The 16,798-nt window shown below is 41.5% G+C and overlaps 1 protein-coding gene across 1 annotated transcript; it reads right to left on the reverse strand.

The window, feature by feature from the left end:
- Positions 1-52: 52 nt before the first annotated feature.
- Positions 53-13,528, reverse strand: LOC146668684 (target of Myb1 membrane trafficking protein). Its single transcript, XM_085410664.1, has 15 exons — positions 13,330-13,528; positions 10,833-10,917; positions 9,388-9,466; positions 8,940-9,089; positions 7,978-8,112; positions 7,742-7,891; positions 7,480-7,596; positions 4,457-4,590; positions 4,332-4,374; positions 4,093-4,219; positions 2,006-2,072; positions 907-997; positions 759-818; positions 627-669; positions 53-540 (listed from the first exon to the last, which is right to left on the reverse strand). Exons 1-15 carry the CDS (start codon positions 13,400-13,402, stop codon positions 395-397), a joined length of 1,500 nt encoding a protein of 499 aa, XP_085266790.1. The 5' UTR covers positions 13,403-13,528; the 3' UTR covers positions 53-394.
- Positions 13,529-16,798: the final 3,270 nt, after the last annotated feature.

Raw genomic sequence — 16,798 nt, forward strand, 5'->3', positions numbered from 1 at the left:
AATGCCCCATTTATTTTCATCTACACAAAATCAGCATTGTGGATCAAAGGCACATTTGGTGTAATATCAAGTATATTTTCTGCATCATACTAAACATCCAGTTTACTCCCATGTTATAATCTTACATATAAATACAGTCACATAAAATTGTATATACGCACATACAGATAACAAACAGCAGAATTAACAGAGAAATACAGCATTTATGAAACAAGCTGATTGATTAGCAGTTCTGTAGTGTCAGGTTCCATCTGTGTGTGTGTGTGTGTGTGTGTGTGTGTGTGTCCTTTAGAAAAAACCCAACCTGGCACACTATACGTGTGAATGTAACCATATTTCAGTTTGTGATACTCCTGTGTTGACCTCCATCCTGTCGTCTTGCTTATTCACACACTCAGAGTGAGAACAGATGATCATGTGTGCTATCCTGTTGCTGGCTAGATTGTGGTGGCCGTCTGGGTGTGGAAGATGGCACATTGAGAATCGTCTGGCTGCTGTAGTCTGCCGCCTTCGCCCGATCCTCCAGGAACTTATCAAACTCTGAAATGGTGACACGTATAATTTAATATTTGTGTGTGTCTGAAAATATTATCATTACTCAAAAGAAGCGACAGGACCAGACATACCTTCACTGGAAACTCCCTCGCAAACTGAAGACTGCTCTTCCGGCTTTTTCGTAGACAAAGAATAAAGATTATGTCATGCTATTATCACCCTGATCTATCTATCTATCTATTCACACACATGTGTTCTCTTACCACATCAGAAGATAACCATTTGTCAATATCATTCTGCATAGAGTTTGTCGCTGGCGGAATCTAAAAGAAATTAAATGACCCTGAGTTTTATTTATTCGTAATATTAAAACAGGGATATTACTCCAAACAAAATCCAGCTGCATCTTACTGTTGCTGTACTCCCTCCTCCTGTGACCTGCAGCCTGGTATCAAGAGCTCCAGCCAGGCCCTCTACAGCTCCTGGATCTTCATACCTAACACTGAACACACACAACCACACACAGATCAGGCATATACAGCACATAAAAACACTCAGACACTTTGTTAGGTACACCTGTTCAACTGCTCGTTATTGTAAATGTCTAATCAGCCAATCACAGAGCAGCAACTCACTGCATTTACGCGCGTAGACAAGTAGGCTGAAGTTCAAACCAAGCATCAGAACAGTGGAGAAAGGGGAGTTAAGTGACTTTAAGCAATGCATGGCTGTTGGTACCAGATGGGTTCCTCTAAGTCAGGGATGGGCAATTCCAGGCCTCGAGGGCCGGTGTCCTGCAGGTTTTAGATATCACTCTGGGTCAGCACACCTGAATCAAATGATTAGTCCATTACCAGGCTTCTGGAGAACTGCGAGACATGTTGAGGAGGTCATTTAGCCATTTGAATCAGCTGTCCTGGATCAAGGACACATCTAAAACCTGCAGGACACCTGCCCTCCAGGCCTGGAGTTGCCCACCCCTGCTCTAAGTCAAGGGTTTCAAACTCGCGGCCCAGGGGCCACTTGTGGCCCACGTCACCCCAGAGTTTTTGTCTTGCTCGTATCATTTTATTTTGTTGTATTTATCCGCGACACCTTGAAGGCTGGTCCATGAAGATATTGTGTGACATTAAACTGGTCCGTGGTGCAAAAAAGGTTGGGGACTGCTGCTCTAAATCATTTACTAGTTGTTAAATATAAATGGTGATGACAAGGTCGCTTGGATTTCTTATTGGAAAGGTCTTTGTTAAAGGCTCTGTGTTTCTAATAAAGCGTATTTGCTTACAACTGTCCAAAATTCAAAACTTAGCTTAATGTTAAGAAATGAAACACAGCTCTGATAGGAAGATTGTAATTGTCAGGGCCTTAAGGTATTGTTTTGATAAGTATAAATGTGATTCATTATCTAGAACATTAATAAATCGACTTGTTATCAGTGGCATGCAGATCCCTAACATATAAAACGCATAGATGATATCATTTATATCCATCATAAGTAAGTAACACTCACCTTTTCCTCTGGTCAGCCAGAGAGCTGCCTCTGGTTTGCGCAAACATGTCAAATTCCTCCTCTTCATCTGCAATGCAGAAGTCCTCATTTTATTTACTTTGTTATCTAATTGCTGTTAATTAAAATTGTGGTATAACTTTAGAGAAAAACAAAATTGTATTAAATTTGACCATGTTTTCAAAAACATATATTTAAAATGTTAAGCAGAAGTAGCATAGAAGTTACAGCAGTTACAGAAGAGAAGTTCCTATAACCATTGTTGTTGCCATTCATCACATGAGGTGACACCGGTCAACATGGAGCTTATGCATTTTTAAACATTCCCTTGTGACGTTCAGCCACAGCATCCTGTTTTTACCAATCATAAGACAAATGCTACGGCTGAATAATCAATTTTGCTCAAGGAGCACAATTACCCAGAGGCTTCTATAGAGCTGCTATTAAAAGATCTGCTCGGAAACTGTAAACACTAAAAAAGGTGATTCAGCACTTCCTGTATTACTTCTATTCAATATTATCTCCTTTTCTTTATGAAAGGAAAGGAGATAATGCTCTCCCAAAATTCTTTCAGCGACACACTATCCAACAGTTCCCCAAAACAATAACAATGCAGATTATTATGCAGAATATTATGTAAGTGTTCATTGTTAGGATGTTTATCATTTCATATCATAACCTGATGATATGTTATGAAACTTCACCAACAGGCTTTGTTTAACCCACAGGAAGTAAGATCTGCTTCTTATGAAGTTAACGCCTTGCCTAAGGAACACAAATTTATATACACTATTTAAAAGGAAGCTCTTTGAATTAAGATCCTAAAACTAATTGTAATCATGATCACAGGGATTTTCAGATTTGCAATATTTTAGTTTGCATTAATTATGTTCATTGCTTTCTTCTGAGCTTGGGGAAAAAACATCTGGAGTACTTTAAGTTTCATAAAGAGGTTCCACCTTTCACCTACTCCAACCCTTCACTTTTCACATCAACTCAGTGGATAGAAACATAGAGGAGCTATCTCAACAAGACAAGGCTCAGCTGTACATCTGCATCTAAAGGATAAAGGTCACTTTTTCAAAGATGCCAATGTTTACATTTGGACCAAGAAGAGGAGCAAAAGACGCCCTCTATGTCCACTGTGAACGAGCATGGGGTGGTTTATGACACCAACTGTCATCCACTTACAATGAAATCATGAAATCCCTTCCCAGATGGCTCAACTTCCATGCACGTCTTGTGTCAGGTGACGTCAATAGACCACATGATAGCGTAAGGCAACGTCTCACAATGGTTTCACCCGAAACCTCCGGTGATAATGACCCACGCCTTTTTTCACACCTTGGTTCATGTGATAATGATTGATAGTGGGTTAACGACCCTCCTACGGGACAACCCCAACTAGGATATCAATACCTGGGACTCTCCACCTCCACCTCAGTTTTATTACTGAAGAAGCGTCTTGGATGAGAGGTGAAACATCTTTACAGTTTTTTAAAAAGTCCAGTTGCTTTTGTTCCAAGCTCCTGGGAATGCCATGACCTGGACGTCTAAGAAACTACACAGACAGATGTCCATTGCTGTATTTCTAGTCTTTAGATTGATAATTAATTAAATTGACTTCAGTCACAGGAAGCCTCAGTAAAACAAGGGTTATACTGGAACATCTCTCCAGCAGAAAGAGAAGTGATATATGAATAAGATCAGCAACTAGTGTGAGAACCATTTGATTTCACTTTAAACTCAATTTACTCCCTTTTCTTTAAAATTCAAACTTTGGTAACGAAGTCACATTTGTCACTGGTTGTTTTTGTAAAAACATACAGGGAAAAGTAACCAAAATGCCCTTTTTTGAATTGTAGTTTCACTATGTCAGAAGCGCCTAAATGTGTGAATGTAATCAGAGTCTTCAAGCAACTTAAAGAAGTCCAGACGCTTTTCTTTGCAAGCTCCTTTGACTAAGTATCATAGTTCCCATTTTCTAAGTGGTTGTTTTCCCAACAACTTCAAAGAAACGTGATGAGGAAAAGACAGTGTTTTTTGAACTGAACCGTAAAGAAGCTCAAAGTTACTCAAAGTTTACTGACTGTGATTGGCTGATTGCTGCTGATTGGTACTGGTGCTGGCGGCTGGTTGGCTGGTTGTTGAAATGACAGCTGGTTGTCTGACAGTGGAAGGCTCAGAACTGAGGTTGATAAGGTTTGTTGAAGAGCTCTGAAAAGTGGGTGAGAGCTTATACTCATTGCTTAAATGACAGTTTACTATTTTCAGACACACGGTGCAGCACGCGTCATGTTAAAGAAAATTAAACAAGAGGATCTTTTACCTGTTGTGTATTAGCAATCTGTGCCTTGTTCAATCTGTCAAACCTAAAAAACAATGCAGCACACTTTTGAGCACACTGTGGTTGCATCTCAACACTGCCTTACAAATAAAATCTGAAACATGCACCTCTCATAGCGAATGAAGGCGTTGTTGAGGTCATCATTGACCATGAGCAGCTCTTCAATAAATCCTTCATCCAGCAGCTGAGGGATGAGCTCCACCACCCGAGTCTGCATGCTCTTACAGACAGAGAAAAGCTGCTGCTTGGACAGAGGAGGAAAGAAAAATCTAATTATTTTGTCCCCAAATGACAGAGTGATTTTAAATAGATAATTTTCAGTCATTGGTATTATTCTGCTACATCAAAAATTACTTTCATGTTTTGTTTTCATCCTGATTTTAATCCATTGACAACAACACGAGTCATGCTCTAAACTTAGATAACACTAAAGGCAACGGTTTTACAGGCGGCATGAGACATCAAAGCAAACGTGCACTTCAGTAAAAACAAAATAATAAAGCTAAACATTAATTTAGATTCAGACTGGTGACGTTAAAGAATGGAAAACAATCACTCTAAAACCTGAAACACCTCTGAAACCTTTCAGTCAGTGTTGGTAATCTAATGTGGTCTCGTCACAACAGAAACTAAACTATGTGAAATAATATACAAAAACATTTTATGTTTGTCTTTTTTCACAAATAATGTCTTACAGTGGACAGGACTGATTGAAATGTGGATACTGTTATCTGTGACCTAAAAGTAAATGTAGAAAAGGGGCATAAAAGTGGGGCTCTCCAACACCTCCCCGGCCACTCAACACACACTTGACTGCCTCTTGGAGGAACACCCAGTTCATCATCACCATAAGCTTTTGAGTAGGCACGGTCAGGATCCTGTTTCTTGACTTTTCCAGTGCCTTTAATACCATACGGCCCTGTATGCTTCAAGAAAAACTGAACAGGATGGAGGTGGACCCCTGCCTGGTGGCTTGGATCTCCGACTACCTCACCGACAGACCACAGTACGTCAGGCTGAAGGACATCACGTCTGACACTGTGGTCAGCAGCACAGGAGCACCACAGGGAACTGTGCTGTCCCCTCTTCTCTTCACCCTGTACACCTCTGACTTCTGCTACAACTCTGAATTATGCCACATTCAGAAGTTTGCAGACGACACAGCCATCATGGGGTGTATCTGGGATGATCAGGAAGAGGAGTACAGAAGTCTGGTGAGGAACTTTGTCGCATGGAATCACACAAACCACCTGCAACTCAACACCTCAAAGACTAAGGAACTGGTTGTGGACTTCGGGAGGTCTAGAGCAGGTCCACTGCCGGTTCAGATAGAGGGGGAGGAGGTGGAGGTGGTCAACAAGTACAAGTACCTCGGGCTGTGGGTGGACAATAAACTGGACTGGTCATGCAACACAGAGTACCTGTATAAAAAAGCCCAAAGCCGACTGTACTTCCTCAGGAGGCTGAGGTCTTTTAACATCTGCAGGAAGCTCCTGAGGATGTTTTACCAGTCGGTGGTTGCTGGAGTACTTTTCTATGCTGTGGTGTGCTGGGGGAGCAGCACAGCAAAGAAGGACTCATCCAGGCTGGAGAAACTGATCAGGAGGGCTAGCTCTGTGGTCGGCATGAAGCTGGACACTCTGGTGACAGTGGCAGAGAAAAGGACATTAAAGAAACTGATGGACATTATGGACAATGCCAGGCATCCTCTGCACACGGCCATTAACAACCAGAAGAGTCTGTTCAGTGACAGGTTGCTTCTCCCAAAGACAAGAACTAACAGACTTAAAAACTCCTTTGTCCCACACGCCATCAGACTGTTTAACTCCTCTCTGGAGGGGAGAGGGAGGGGAAACAGGAGGACAAAGGAGGGGGGAACAACTAAGCTGTAGTGCCTCTTCACCTCACTGTGCAATACCTTTTGTGCAATACTTTTGTAAATAGTCAACGGTGCAATAGACTCAATACTTGAAATGTGCAATTCACTTGTATTTTTATTTTTATTCCTATTTATTCTATTTATCCCCTTCGTATATTTTATTTATATTGTCTCTGTATTTATATATATGTGAGTGTGTATAACTCTTTAACTTCTGTCGGTGCTGTGCTTTTTTGGAAATCGAATTTCCCAGAGGAACCCACCCGAGGGATTAATAAAGTTCTATCTAATCTAATCTCTCTAGTGCAACTGCCTTTCAGCAATTAGCAATATCACCAGAGTCTATAATGCGGGGGTCATGGTGCCCAGGTCCATGCCTTTGTCCCCCACACATTTCAAAATGCATCCAACCTCAAAGCCAATCTCTGTGGGCCCATTTGAGCTGTGAATGGCTGGGCCCCACGGCTTAAGGCTAGGCCACTGGACACTCAGCAGTAAGCTTCCCATCCAATTTGGCTCAAGGAGTGGCCAAAGTGATAGCTCAGTAGGTAGAGTGGTGGCCCCATGATCGGAAGGTCGGGGGTTTGGATTCCCCGAGGTACCCCCGAGCAAGGTACTGTCCCTACACACTGCTCCCCGAGTGCTAGATTGGTGGCTGCCCACTGCTTCACTGAGTGAATGGGTTAAACACAGAGAGGAATTTCCCCACAGGAATCAATAAAGCATACATCATTACAACGTTAAAGTGGTGGAGCTCAGAAGTTATGCTCCTAGGATCACAGTAGCAGAGAAACCCCTCAACCACATTAAGGTGACAATTCTTTGTGTCAAAAAGGAATTGTGTGGTTCAGCATATGATAAGGATGCTTCCTGAACACTCTCCTTTAGAGGCTTTTCAGTCTCACCCAGGTAGTGCAGACTGAGAACTTATTCCCAGCAGGGATTAGAAAATGTTCCTAAGGAATAGGATATTTTGCAATTTCCTTCTTAGCTTTTTGACACTGCAATTCGACTTTGGATAAGTGGCTGAAAATAAATGGATGGATGAAATACCACAAATGTACAACAATAGAACATTGTAAGGAAACTATATGGTGCATTGATTTTAGAACACAATTTAGGTCCTTAAACTGGCAACAGCAAATACACTATATTCACAGTCCACAGCTCCTAAAGGCACTTCTGACACACACACACACACACACACACACACACACACACACACACACACACACACACACACACACAGACCTGTAGCAGCTGTGTATCATCTGGCTGGCTTTGTCCAGGGAGTAGCTCATTTAGCATTTCAGACATCACTTTGAGATTTCCTCTCACCAAATCGAGCTCACTTCGCAGCTTCTGCTCCTAGATTAGAGAAAAATACAAAAAGCAGTCAAACACTGCTAGAAAGGCCACAGTGATGCATTAATGTTACATGAAAATAAGATAAGCCATTTTCAGATACAGAAACAGTCTATATACAATGAGAGGTATTTTTGGTCAGTGGAACCTGTTCTGCAGTAAGTGAGACTGGTCCTTCACTGGGCTGAAATGAAGGTGATGTATTCTGACTGGAAATACTTGAAGCAGCTTCCAGTTGTGACTCATTTGTAGGAGCAGTGACAGGGGGCATCTCAGCGGTTCCATTTTCTGGGGTGCTCTGCAAGATTTGTCAGAGAGGTACGGTACAATAACTATCCAAACATTCAAGTGGTCTTTTGTTTTTTCACTGGAAGATAGTCTCACCCTATTTGGTGTGTGGATGGGGGACAGAGCATCCAGGTCTGTCATGGGGAACTCCAGACCTCGTCTTCTTAGGTCATCGTATATATGTACCACCCCCACCAGGGAGGAAGAGCTTCGAAATGCATCAGCCCATGACTGAAGATGAAAGAGAGCATGTAACAGATTGTAAAGAGATGACTGACCCCTAAATCTGCATCCAGTGGCACATAGAACGACACATAAAAGGCAACATGCAGAGAACAGAAGTGTACTGTCCTAGAGCATTTCTAAGCCTGAGACTATGTTAATGTTAGCGGTCTTTGTTTATGATTACCCACAAGAACTCTGACCATGTAACAGAGGAATGTACATATCAATGTAGACACCTGGATTGTGAGCATTAAAAATAACACTGTTGCACATTTCCATAGACATAACAGAGTCTGTGAGACTGATTCCAGCCTCACAATGTAAATTAAAAAAGCGATTCTGTTAGGTTGTCTAATTTGAATTGACTAATAAATTAAACAGTGGCAATTGATTTTTTTTTATACAAATCATCTTAAGCTAAAGCTCTAGTGCCAGGATGTCAAACTCATTTTACATGGAGGACCACATACAGCCTATTTTGATCTTGAGTAATATCCTCTGTAATATCTTTATAATTGAGCAATTTGTATATAATAGTGCTATTCCTTAAATTTTTAAAGTTTGCAATATATTGTATTATTTAATTAGTTCAGTCTGTTGGGATTATTAAAATATCCTGATTCTGATTAAATACTTTGGTGTAGTATAAGTGGTTGTGGGGGTGTTGGGGTTGTAAAGCTTCAAAAAAAGTCAAAAAAATTGATGCCCTCCTTTAAATTTTCCAAAGCCATCCAGCAGGCCGGATTTGAGTCTTTGCTGGGCCGATTCTGCCCCTCAGGCTGTAGGGTTTGACACCACTGCACTTGTGCACAAACACTCGGTCATGTACATACCTGTATGAGGCTGAGGACCCTGTCATGGAGGATAGTGGGTGGGTTATTTTTGGGCAGAATAGAACGAACCAAAACCCCCTCAACAAACTCCTGTGAGGCAACCAAAACGTGGAAACGATGGCCACAGTTCTTCACACACGTCTCCAGAACCTATATGAGAGTGAGAAAAAATCAACACAACACGTAACATATAAAAAAAAAAAGTGATTTTAGCTGCACCAAAATGAAAATCTATCTCTCTCTAGCATGACGTCAATGGGTTAACTAAGACCCGAGTTAACTGAGCTACTTGCACAAGTAAACACAGAAATCATCTCCTCTTGGATAACAGCCAACCAGGACAAAGATCATTTTGACCTGCAAAATATTCCTCTCACATCTGACAGGCCATGACAGAACAAATAACACAAAAAGAAAAACATACAATCTTTGACAGACAATTACTCACAGTGAGAGCAAACATAATCTCTCTGAAGTTCTTGTTTCCTACTATTCTCTTCTTAATGGCTTTAACTGCATCTCTCGGCCTGGGGAAAAGCATCACATGATGTTTGTTTACTTATCCATACTAAAGTTTAAAAATTTAAATATGCAACATAAGTCATTAACAAAAGACTGTAGATTATTAAATTAAAAATGGGTTTTCTCTGGCAAAACTATATATAACAACTTATTTTGTAATGGAGAATTTAGATATTTTCTTTTGCTGCTTTAACCTGTTTTTTCAACATGAGTGCAAAGAAAATGCACATGCTAGTGTTTACTTCTCCACAGTTTATCTAGTGGACATAACTATATATATAGTTATTTATAGTGGACAAATAACTAAATATATGAAATAAGTACATGTTTGAAAATTATTTGCATATTTATGCATAATTTCACAGTTTCATGGTCATATCTGTTAGCTAATTTTTTAATCTGTAAATTGTAAATCTTCAGTTCAGTCGCACTTATATTAATTGAAGTGTGTACTTCCATTGGCATGGTGAAAATTGATTTTTTTCCTACTATCTGCTACCACAAGTATTTATGCAGTGACAAAAACCTTTAACACTGACAACATAAAATGTTAAAATCTTTCCTCCTTTAAAATCTCACAAAAGCTTTAAAACATGTTTTGGGTGTGCCCCGCCTCATGCCACATGGCAGCTGGGATGAGCTCAACAATACCCCATTAGCCTTTTACAGCTGAGGGGTAAAAACTAGCAAAACAAAAAATATAACTGTCTTAACTGGGACAGGTAACCTACACTTTTAACCCTATTAATCTGTTCCGTCTCTTCTGAATTAACTACTTTCAATTCCGTTTCATTAATTTTATTTCTATGGCCCAGTCTTCTTAAGGTGTTTGATATTGGAAGGTAATGAGCCTATAATACAACAATTAAACTATCCACCGTGAGTACCTCATGACAGTGGGAGGAAAAAGTCCCTTACAACAGGAAACCTTCAGAAAAACATGTGTCAAGAGAGGCTTTCTCAGCAGAAAACATGCGTAATTAACTAGAAGACAGTGTTAGACGTAAGTAGGTCAATGGTGACAACCAGCACTGAAAGTAGCAACAAACCCATAAAGGAAGTGACACAGTGATGCAAAAGCAAAACATGGAAACATGCTTACATAACTTGCCTTAGCTATTTATCTCTTAAAGTTATTAAAAAACAAATTTAAACTTTTTATTAGTTTGTGTCATTTATTATTACTAATACTATTATAAACAAAGCTAAAATGTTATATAGTGAGCATGTGTAATAACAAGTTTGACTTCGATGTGACTTGTGCAGAGAAAACAAGAAATAAGGAATTAATAGAACTGTTGTCTCTTCCTGCATGTGTGCTTCACTGACAGACCAAAAATACCCCAACACAACAAATAACATCATCCCTACCCTTCGTCTGTCTCATTGATGATGTCACAGATCTCCATGTTGAGCCCCCAGTCTTCCGATTGTAGTGATCCATTGGTCGCTTGCTCTGTCAAAAGTAAGGGAATGAGATCAAACTACATTTAATATGATAATACTGAAATTGGAATATTTGGAAAATCACAGTAAACAGAAGACTTCCCCCTTCTTTCATGACATCGACATAACACAACACATTTAAGGGTTCAATATTTCTGTTTCACAGACCAGACTTGAAGGTCTACTTATCATAATGCAAAAGACAAAAATGTGAACCAATGGTCTATATTTATAAAAGAAAGGTCACCATGTGATCATTTTATGCTCTGCTTTCACGAGGAGGGTTTAAAAAAATGATCAGTTACAATGGGAAACAGTTTACACATTTGCATACCGTAGTGTTCATTATGCTAGGAATTAAATAGCAACAGCACAGATTAAACCAGGGTTAACTGATTTTTTATGTTTTGGGAAACATACAGTAAAATCGATATCGTTTAAGCAGACTGATACCTTATTAACACACTTATTAACACTTCATAAATACACGTGCTAAATATACCTCTGTGTCTACCAGGTCATTACCAAGTGTGTGTCTGTCTGCTGTTTAGTGCTGACTAGGTTGAGTTGGTTTTGGAGCTTTTAGTAGAAAAAAAGGCAAAAAGGTGACGATGTGACAGATAAAATCCTACATGAGACACTATGTGCATGCCACAGAGACATCCCATTCACTGTTCACATAAAATTACTGATTAGTACCATTCATTAAGGACAGTAATAGTTACAGAATGAATAAAATATGGAACTTCATGAGAACACTAAAAAAAGCACAGCTAAAAGCTGCACAGAGATATGAGAACTTTTTGTCTGTTTTAAAAATAACCCCTGACAGCTTATTTAGTTATGCTTCTCTAACTCTTTGCCTTCTCAAGCCGTTAACGAAGACAACACTGGTGAGAACCTCAAAATATGTAACTGCTTTCAGATAAAAATCCTCAGTGTAATGTTGCCTGACTAGACTTCATTAATGTAGTTGAGCTACACATGATTCTTAAAAGTCAGACATGCATGACAGTCAGTTTTACAACACGGGCAGGAGTCTTGCCAAAATACGTATCCGCCCATCCAGCTACCCATTATAAGATAGCTAAACGTCAGGGTTTATAATTCAAATAAATTCATTTAACTCTAAGGTAAACAGCTGCCGCATGCACATTAAAGCTGGTTAACCACAAGACACAAAAGTAGCCTGAAAAAAGACATTACATCCACTGACGACATCCTCATCAGTGGATGTAATGATGCAAACACGAGAGAGCTGTGCGTTTGTTTGTGTGTTGACTAAGCAGGTGCAGCATTAAACATGAAAAGTGAAGAATAGTTCTTACAAAGCAATACAATGTCTGACAGACCGACCACTTTAAATTCCAGGGTAAGATAAAAAAAAAAAATGTTGTGTTTTCTTTAAAGTAATTTTTCCTATAAATTGACAGAAAAATTTAAATATGGGTCATATTCTTTTACCAAAAGGTCCCACCCTTTTTTAACCCAACAAAAAACTTAAAATATAATAACACTTTCTTGATAAACGTTTCAGTAACTCATTATTTGTAGCATTGAGCTGATTAGAAAGGTTTCCCCTAAAATCCTGCATCCTCCAAACTATTTTGCAATCAAAGCCTGCTTTTTTTCCCCACTCCACCCTACACGGGCTCTTCATAAGTCTCTAAATCTCCTTCATTCCTTTCCAAAACTCCCCACACTCCCCGATCCCATTTACTCCATTTCCCTCCTCACCCCTTCCCTCCCACTCTCTTTCCCCAGCTCCCTTCCACTTCATGTGACTGTCAGCTGATTCTGCTCTCATTTGCCTCAGAAGTAGCTGACATTTATATGTGAGAAAGTGAGTGGAGGAGATAAGAGGAAGGAAGGCATGAGATGGGTGTGTGACATTTTCTTAATACCGATGACTGTCCTGATGTTACACATCTTTGCAGGCATCTGCACTTGCAGTGGATTGTGGGAGCTTTTAGTGGCTGGATAAAGAGAACTATCCCGGTGCCATTACGAGCAAATGGCAGATGCTTCATAAGATGTGTGACGGCACACACTTGTTGACACTTAGGCATAGTGTGAAACTGTAACACATCAGTGATTAAGGAAGTGAGAAGGAACGCCAAGCGGCTTCCGGATTCGCCAAGTGAATTGCCACTCAATTTATATCGACCAATCACGTGGAAGAATCAAGGGAATTAATCCCGCCTCTCCTGCGTCATTGACTGTAAAAACTATCTTATTTTTCCTGGCAAATTTGGAGTTGATTAATAAATAGAATAAAATGCGAAAACCGGAAGTAAACAGGTTTGTCGCCACTGTCACGTGTTAGCGGAGTTTTTAAAAGCAAAACGGAAAATATACAAATGGAAGCAAACTGAACCGACTTGAACACCACTCTGAGCGGTTTTAAAAAGCAGCTGCTTACCGATTCTCTGTCCGACCGGCGTTGAAAATGGGTTTCCTATGAGAAACTCCATTTTCTCCCCGAGTGAAAACATCCTCGAAAATTACAGGCGTCCGCTGCCGAAGTGAATACGTTTGCTTGTTGTGTTAGCTTTTGCTTTAAGTGTCAGCCGCTGGCTCTGAGGCTCACTCGCTCGTGGGGTCACGTGAAAACGCACGCAGCCAGGAAACAGCATCAGCGTACAGACCGACGGCTGAAGCTTCTTCACACCTCAAACACTTTCCTAAGTGAGGAAAAAGTGTAGACTTTAATCATTTAAGTAGAAGTTCGGATATCCGTGTATATATATATATATATATAATCATTTCTTTTTTTGAGCTCCAGCAGATTTTCTTTGTGTACTGGCTGTGGTCAGCTGACATGTGCTGGTGCTGCTCTGAGGTTTCAGGCTCTTTGTGGACTTACACAGCTGATTTCAACAAAATGTAACCCAATATTTCACAAGCTGTCTTGGCTAATTTCCATTCCCTTTGCTGAAAGCGTACTGTTTATTCTGTCTTTATGTTAGACAATATAAAGTTGGTAGAAGAATGAATCTAAGCATAATATTGTCAACTTAAATTCAAAATTATTTCTGCTACAACTGATGTAAACCAACATTAACCATTCACAGTTACTTACTGCATATTTACCACAGTACAGCAAACTAATCTATGGGGAACAGAGCTTTCAGTCGCTCTGCTCCTCGGCTCTGGAACTCTCTTCCTCCTGCACTAAGAAATATTGACTCCCTCTCCGTATTTAAGACACAGCTCAAAACACATCTGTTTAAACTGGCTTATTCGCTTTAATGCTGATTTTATCTGTTGTCACGCTCTGTTTTGTAATTTTAACTTATTTTATGTATTTTATGACTATTGTTCCTATTATTAAAAGTTTTTTTTTGGAAGGTGACCTTGGGTTTCTGAAAGGCGCCCTCAAATAAAATGTATTATTATTATTATTATTAATCTGTTTATTCTGAACTAAACTGCAGAGTACTTTCATTCAACCTTTAAATACTTAAGTTAGTATACCTTAGTCACTAACAGTTTGTTTAACAATGTGAACAAAAATAACAGATATGATATATATCTAATATAACATACACACCCAATACCTGATTAATAATTAGGAAATTACATGTAAGCTTTAAATTTCCAGTTTATCAAATGCCAATGGGCAGACATTACCTTTAACTATAACTGCTTTTCTTCCTCTCCGACCCTGTCTTTCTTATATCTTTCCCCTTCTCTGAGTGACCTTATCTCTCATTCTGGGAAATACAACAGCTGTACATTTAGAAAGCAGACACAGTGTGTGACAAACTCCATAAAAAGTTTGTGTGATATTTGCTGATGTTTGTTGAGCCGTAGAAAACACAGACATTTGTGTTAAAATGTAGGAAGTAAAAGTAATAACCATCCATCCATCCATCCATCCATCCTCATCCGCTTTGTCCGGGGCCGGGTCGCGGGGGCAGCAGCCTAAGCAAAGAGGCCCAGACCTCCCTCTCCCCAGCCACCTCCTCCAGCTTATCCGGGGGAATACCAAGGCGTTCCCAGGCCAGCCGAGAGATATAATCTCTCCAGCGTGTCCTGGGTCTGCCCCGGGGCCTCCTCCCGGTGGGACATGCCTGGAACACCTCACCCAGGAGGCGCCCAGGGGCATCCTTGTCAGATGCCCGAACCACCTCAGCTGGCTCCTTTCGATGTGGAGCAGCAGCTGCTCTACTCTGAGCCCCTCCCGGATGGCCGAACTTCTCACCCTATCTCTAAGGGAGAGGCCAGCCACCCTTCGGAGGAAGCTCATTTCTGCCGCTTGTATCCGCGATCTCGTTCTTTCGGTCACTACCCACAGCTCGTGGCCATAGGTGAGGGTAGGGACGTAGATCGACCGGTAAATTGAGAGTTTCGCTTTTACACTCAGCTCCCTCTTCACCACGACAGACCGGTGCAGCGTCCGCATTACTGCAGCTGCAGCCCCAATCCGTCTGTCGATCTCCGGCTCCCTTCTCCCATCACTCGCGAACAAGACCCCAAGATACTTGAACTCCTCCACTTGGGGCAGGAACTCATCCCCGACCCGGAGTGGGCACTCCACCCTTTTCCGGCTGAGAACCATGGCCTCAGATTTGGAGGTGCTGATCCTCATTCCCGCTGCTTCACACTCGGCTGCGAACCGTTCCAGTGCGAGCTGGAGGCCCTCACCCGATGAAGCCAACAGAACCACATCATCTGCAAAAATCAGAGATGAGATTCTGAGGCCACCAAAGCGAAAGCCCTCCGCCACTTGGCTGCGCCTAGAAATCCTGTCCATAAAAATTATGAACAGAACCGGAGACAAAGGGCAGCCCTGGCGGAGCCCATCACCCACCGGGAACGAGTCCGACTTATTGCCGGCAATGCGAACCAAGCTCTTGCAACGGTTGTATAGGGATCGAATGGCCCGTAGCAATGGGCCAGACACCCCACATTCCCGCAACACCTCCCACAGGACACCCCGAGGGACACGGTCGAATGCCTTCTCCAAGTCCACAAAACACATGTAGACTGGTTGGGCAAACTCCCATGCACCCTCAAGTATCCTGGAGAGGATAAAGAGCTGGTCCAGTGTTCCGCGACCAGGACGAAAACCGCATTGTTCCTCCTGTATCCGAGGTTCGACTAACGGACGAACTCTCCTTTCCAGCACCCTGGCATAGACTTTCCCAGGGAGGCTGAGGAGTGTGATCCCCCTGTAGTTGGAACACACCCTCCGGTCCCCTTTCTTAAAGATGGGGACCACCACCCCGGTCTGCCAGTTCACAGGTACTGCCCCTGATCTCCACGCAACATTGCAGAGGCGTGTCAACCAGGACAGCCCTACAACGTCCAGAGCCTTCAGGAACTCGGGGCGGACCTCATCAACACCAGGGGCTCTGCCACCAAGGAGTTGTTTAACTGCCTCAGTGACCTCGCCCCCGGAAATTGGCGGGTCATTCCCCTCATCCCCAGACTCTGCTTCCTCCTCGGAAGACGTGTCAGTGGGATTAAGGAGGTCCTCGAAGTATTCCTTCCACCGCCTGACAATTTTCTCAGTCGACGTCAGCAGCGCTCCGCTTTCTGACAAGTAATAACTTGTCAGAAAAATAAATACTCAAGTAAAGTCAGATACCTGTAAAAGTACAGTAATAAAGTATTTAATTGTAATTTTTCTGAGCAAACATGTCTTGAGAAATGTCAAAGGAGAATGTTCAGGCTTCTTTGAGATGATAGGATGGCAAGCATGGCTCCATCCTGCCTTGGTGGTTTAATGATGTAGGCAATAGTTTCTTGGCCCCTAATACCAACAGAGCAGTGTTTAAACACAGTGTTTAAGCACTACCTACAACCTATTTAATGTTTAAGCCACATCTAATACAGCTTGCCCTCAAAAGAGTTCAATTTAGCCCACAGGATGGGTTTGCACA

This window comes from Rhamphochromis longiceps, linkage group LG6, assembly GCF_057381845.1.
Source record: "Rhamphochromis longiceps isolate RC_006_pf linkage group LG6, R_longiceps_female_GT1.1, whole genome shotgun sequence".
NCBI lineage: Eukaryota > Metazoa > Chordata > Actinopteri > Cichliformes > Cichlidae > Rhamphochromis > Rhamphochromis longiceps.

What these genes read in the sequence shown, in the direction of transcription:
- LOC146668684 (XM_085410664.1), bottom strand. Translation starts at nt 13,402, where the DNA reads ATGTTTTCACTCGGGGAGAAAATGGAGTTTCTCATAGGAAACCCATTT. An exon ending in TCTCACTTACTGCAGAACAG is followed by an intron (nt 7,597 to 7,741) that starts GTTCCACTGACC and finishes TCTCTAATCTAG; the next exon opens with GAGCAGAAGCTGCGAAGTGA. An exon ending in GCCTTCATTCGCTATGAGAG is followed by an intron (nt 4,375 to 4,456) that starts GTGCATGTTTCA and finishes ATTGTTTTTTAG; the next exon opens with GTTTGACAGATTGAACAAGG.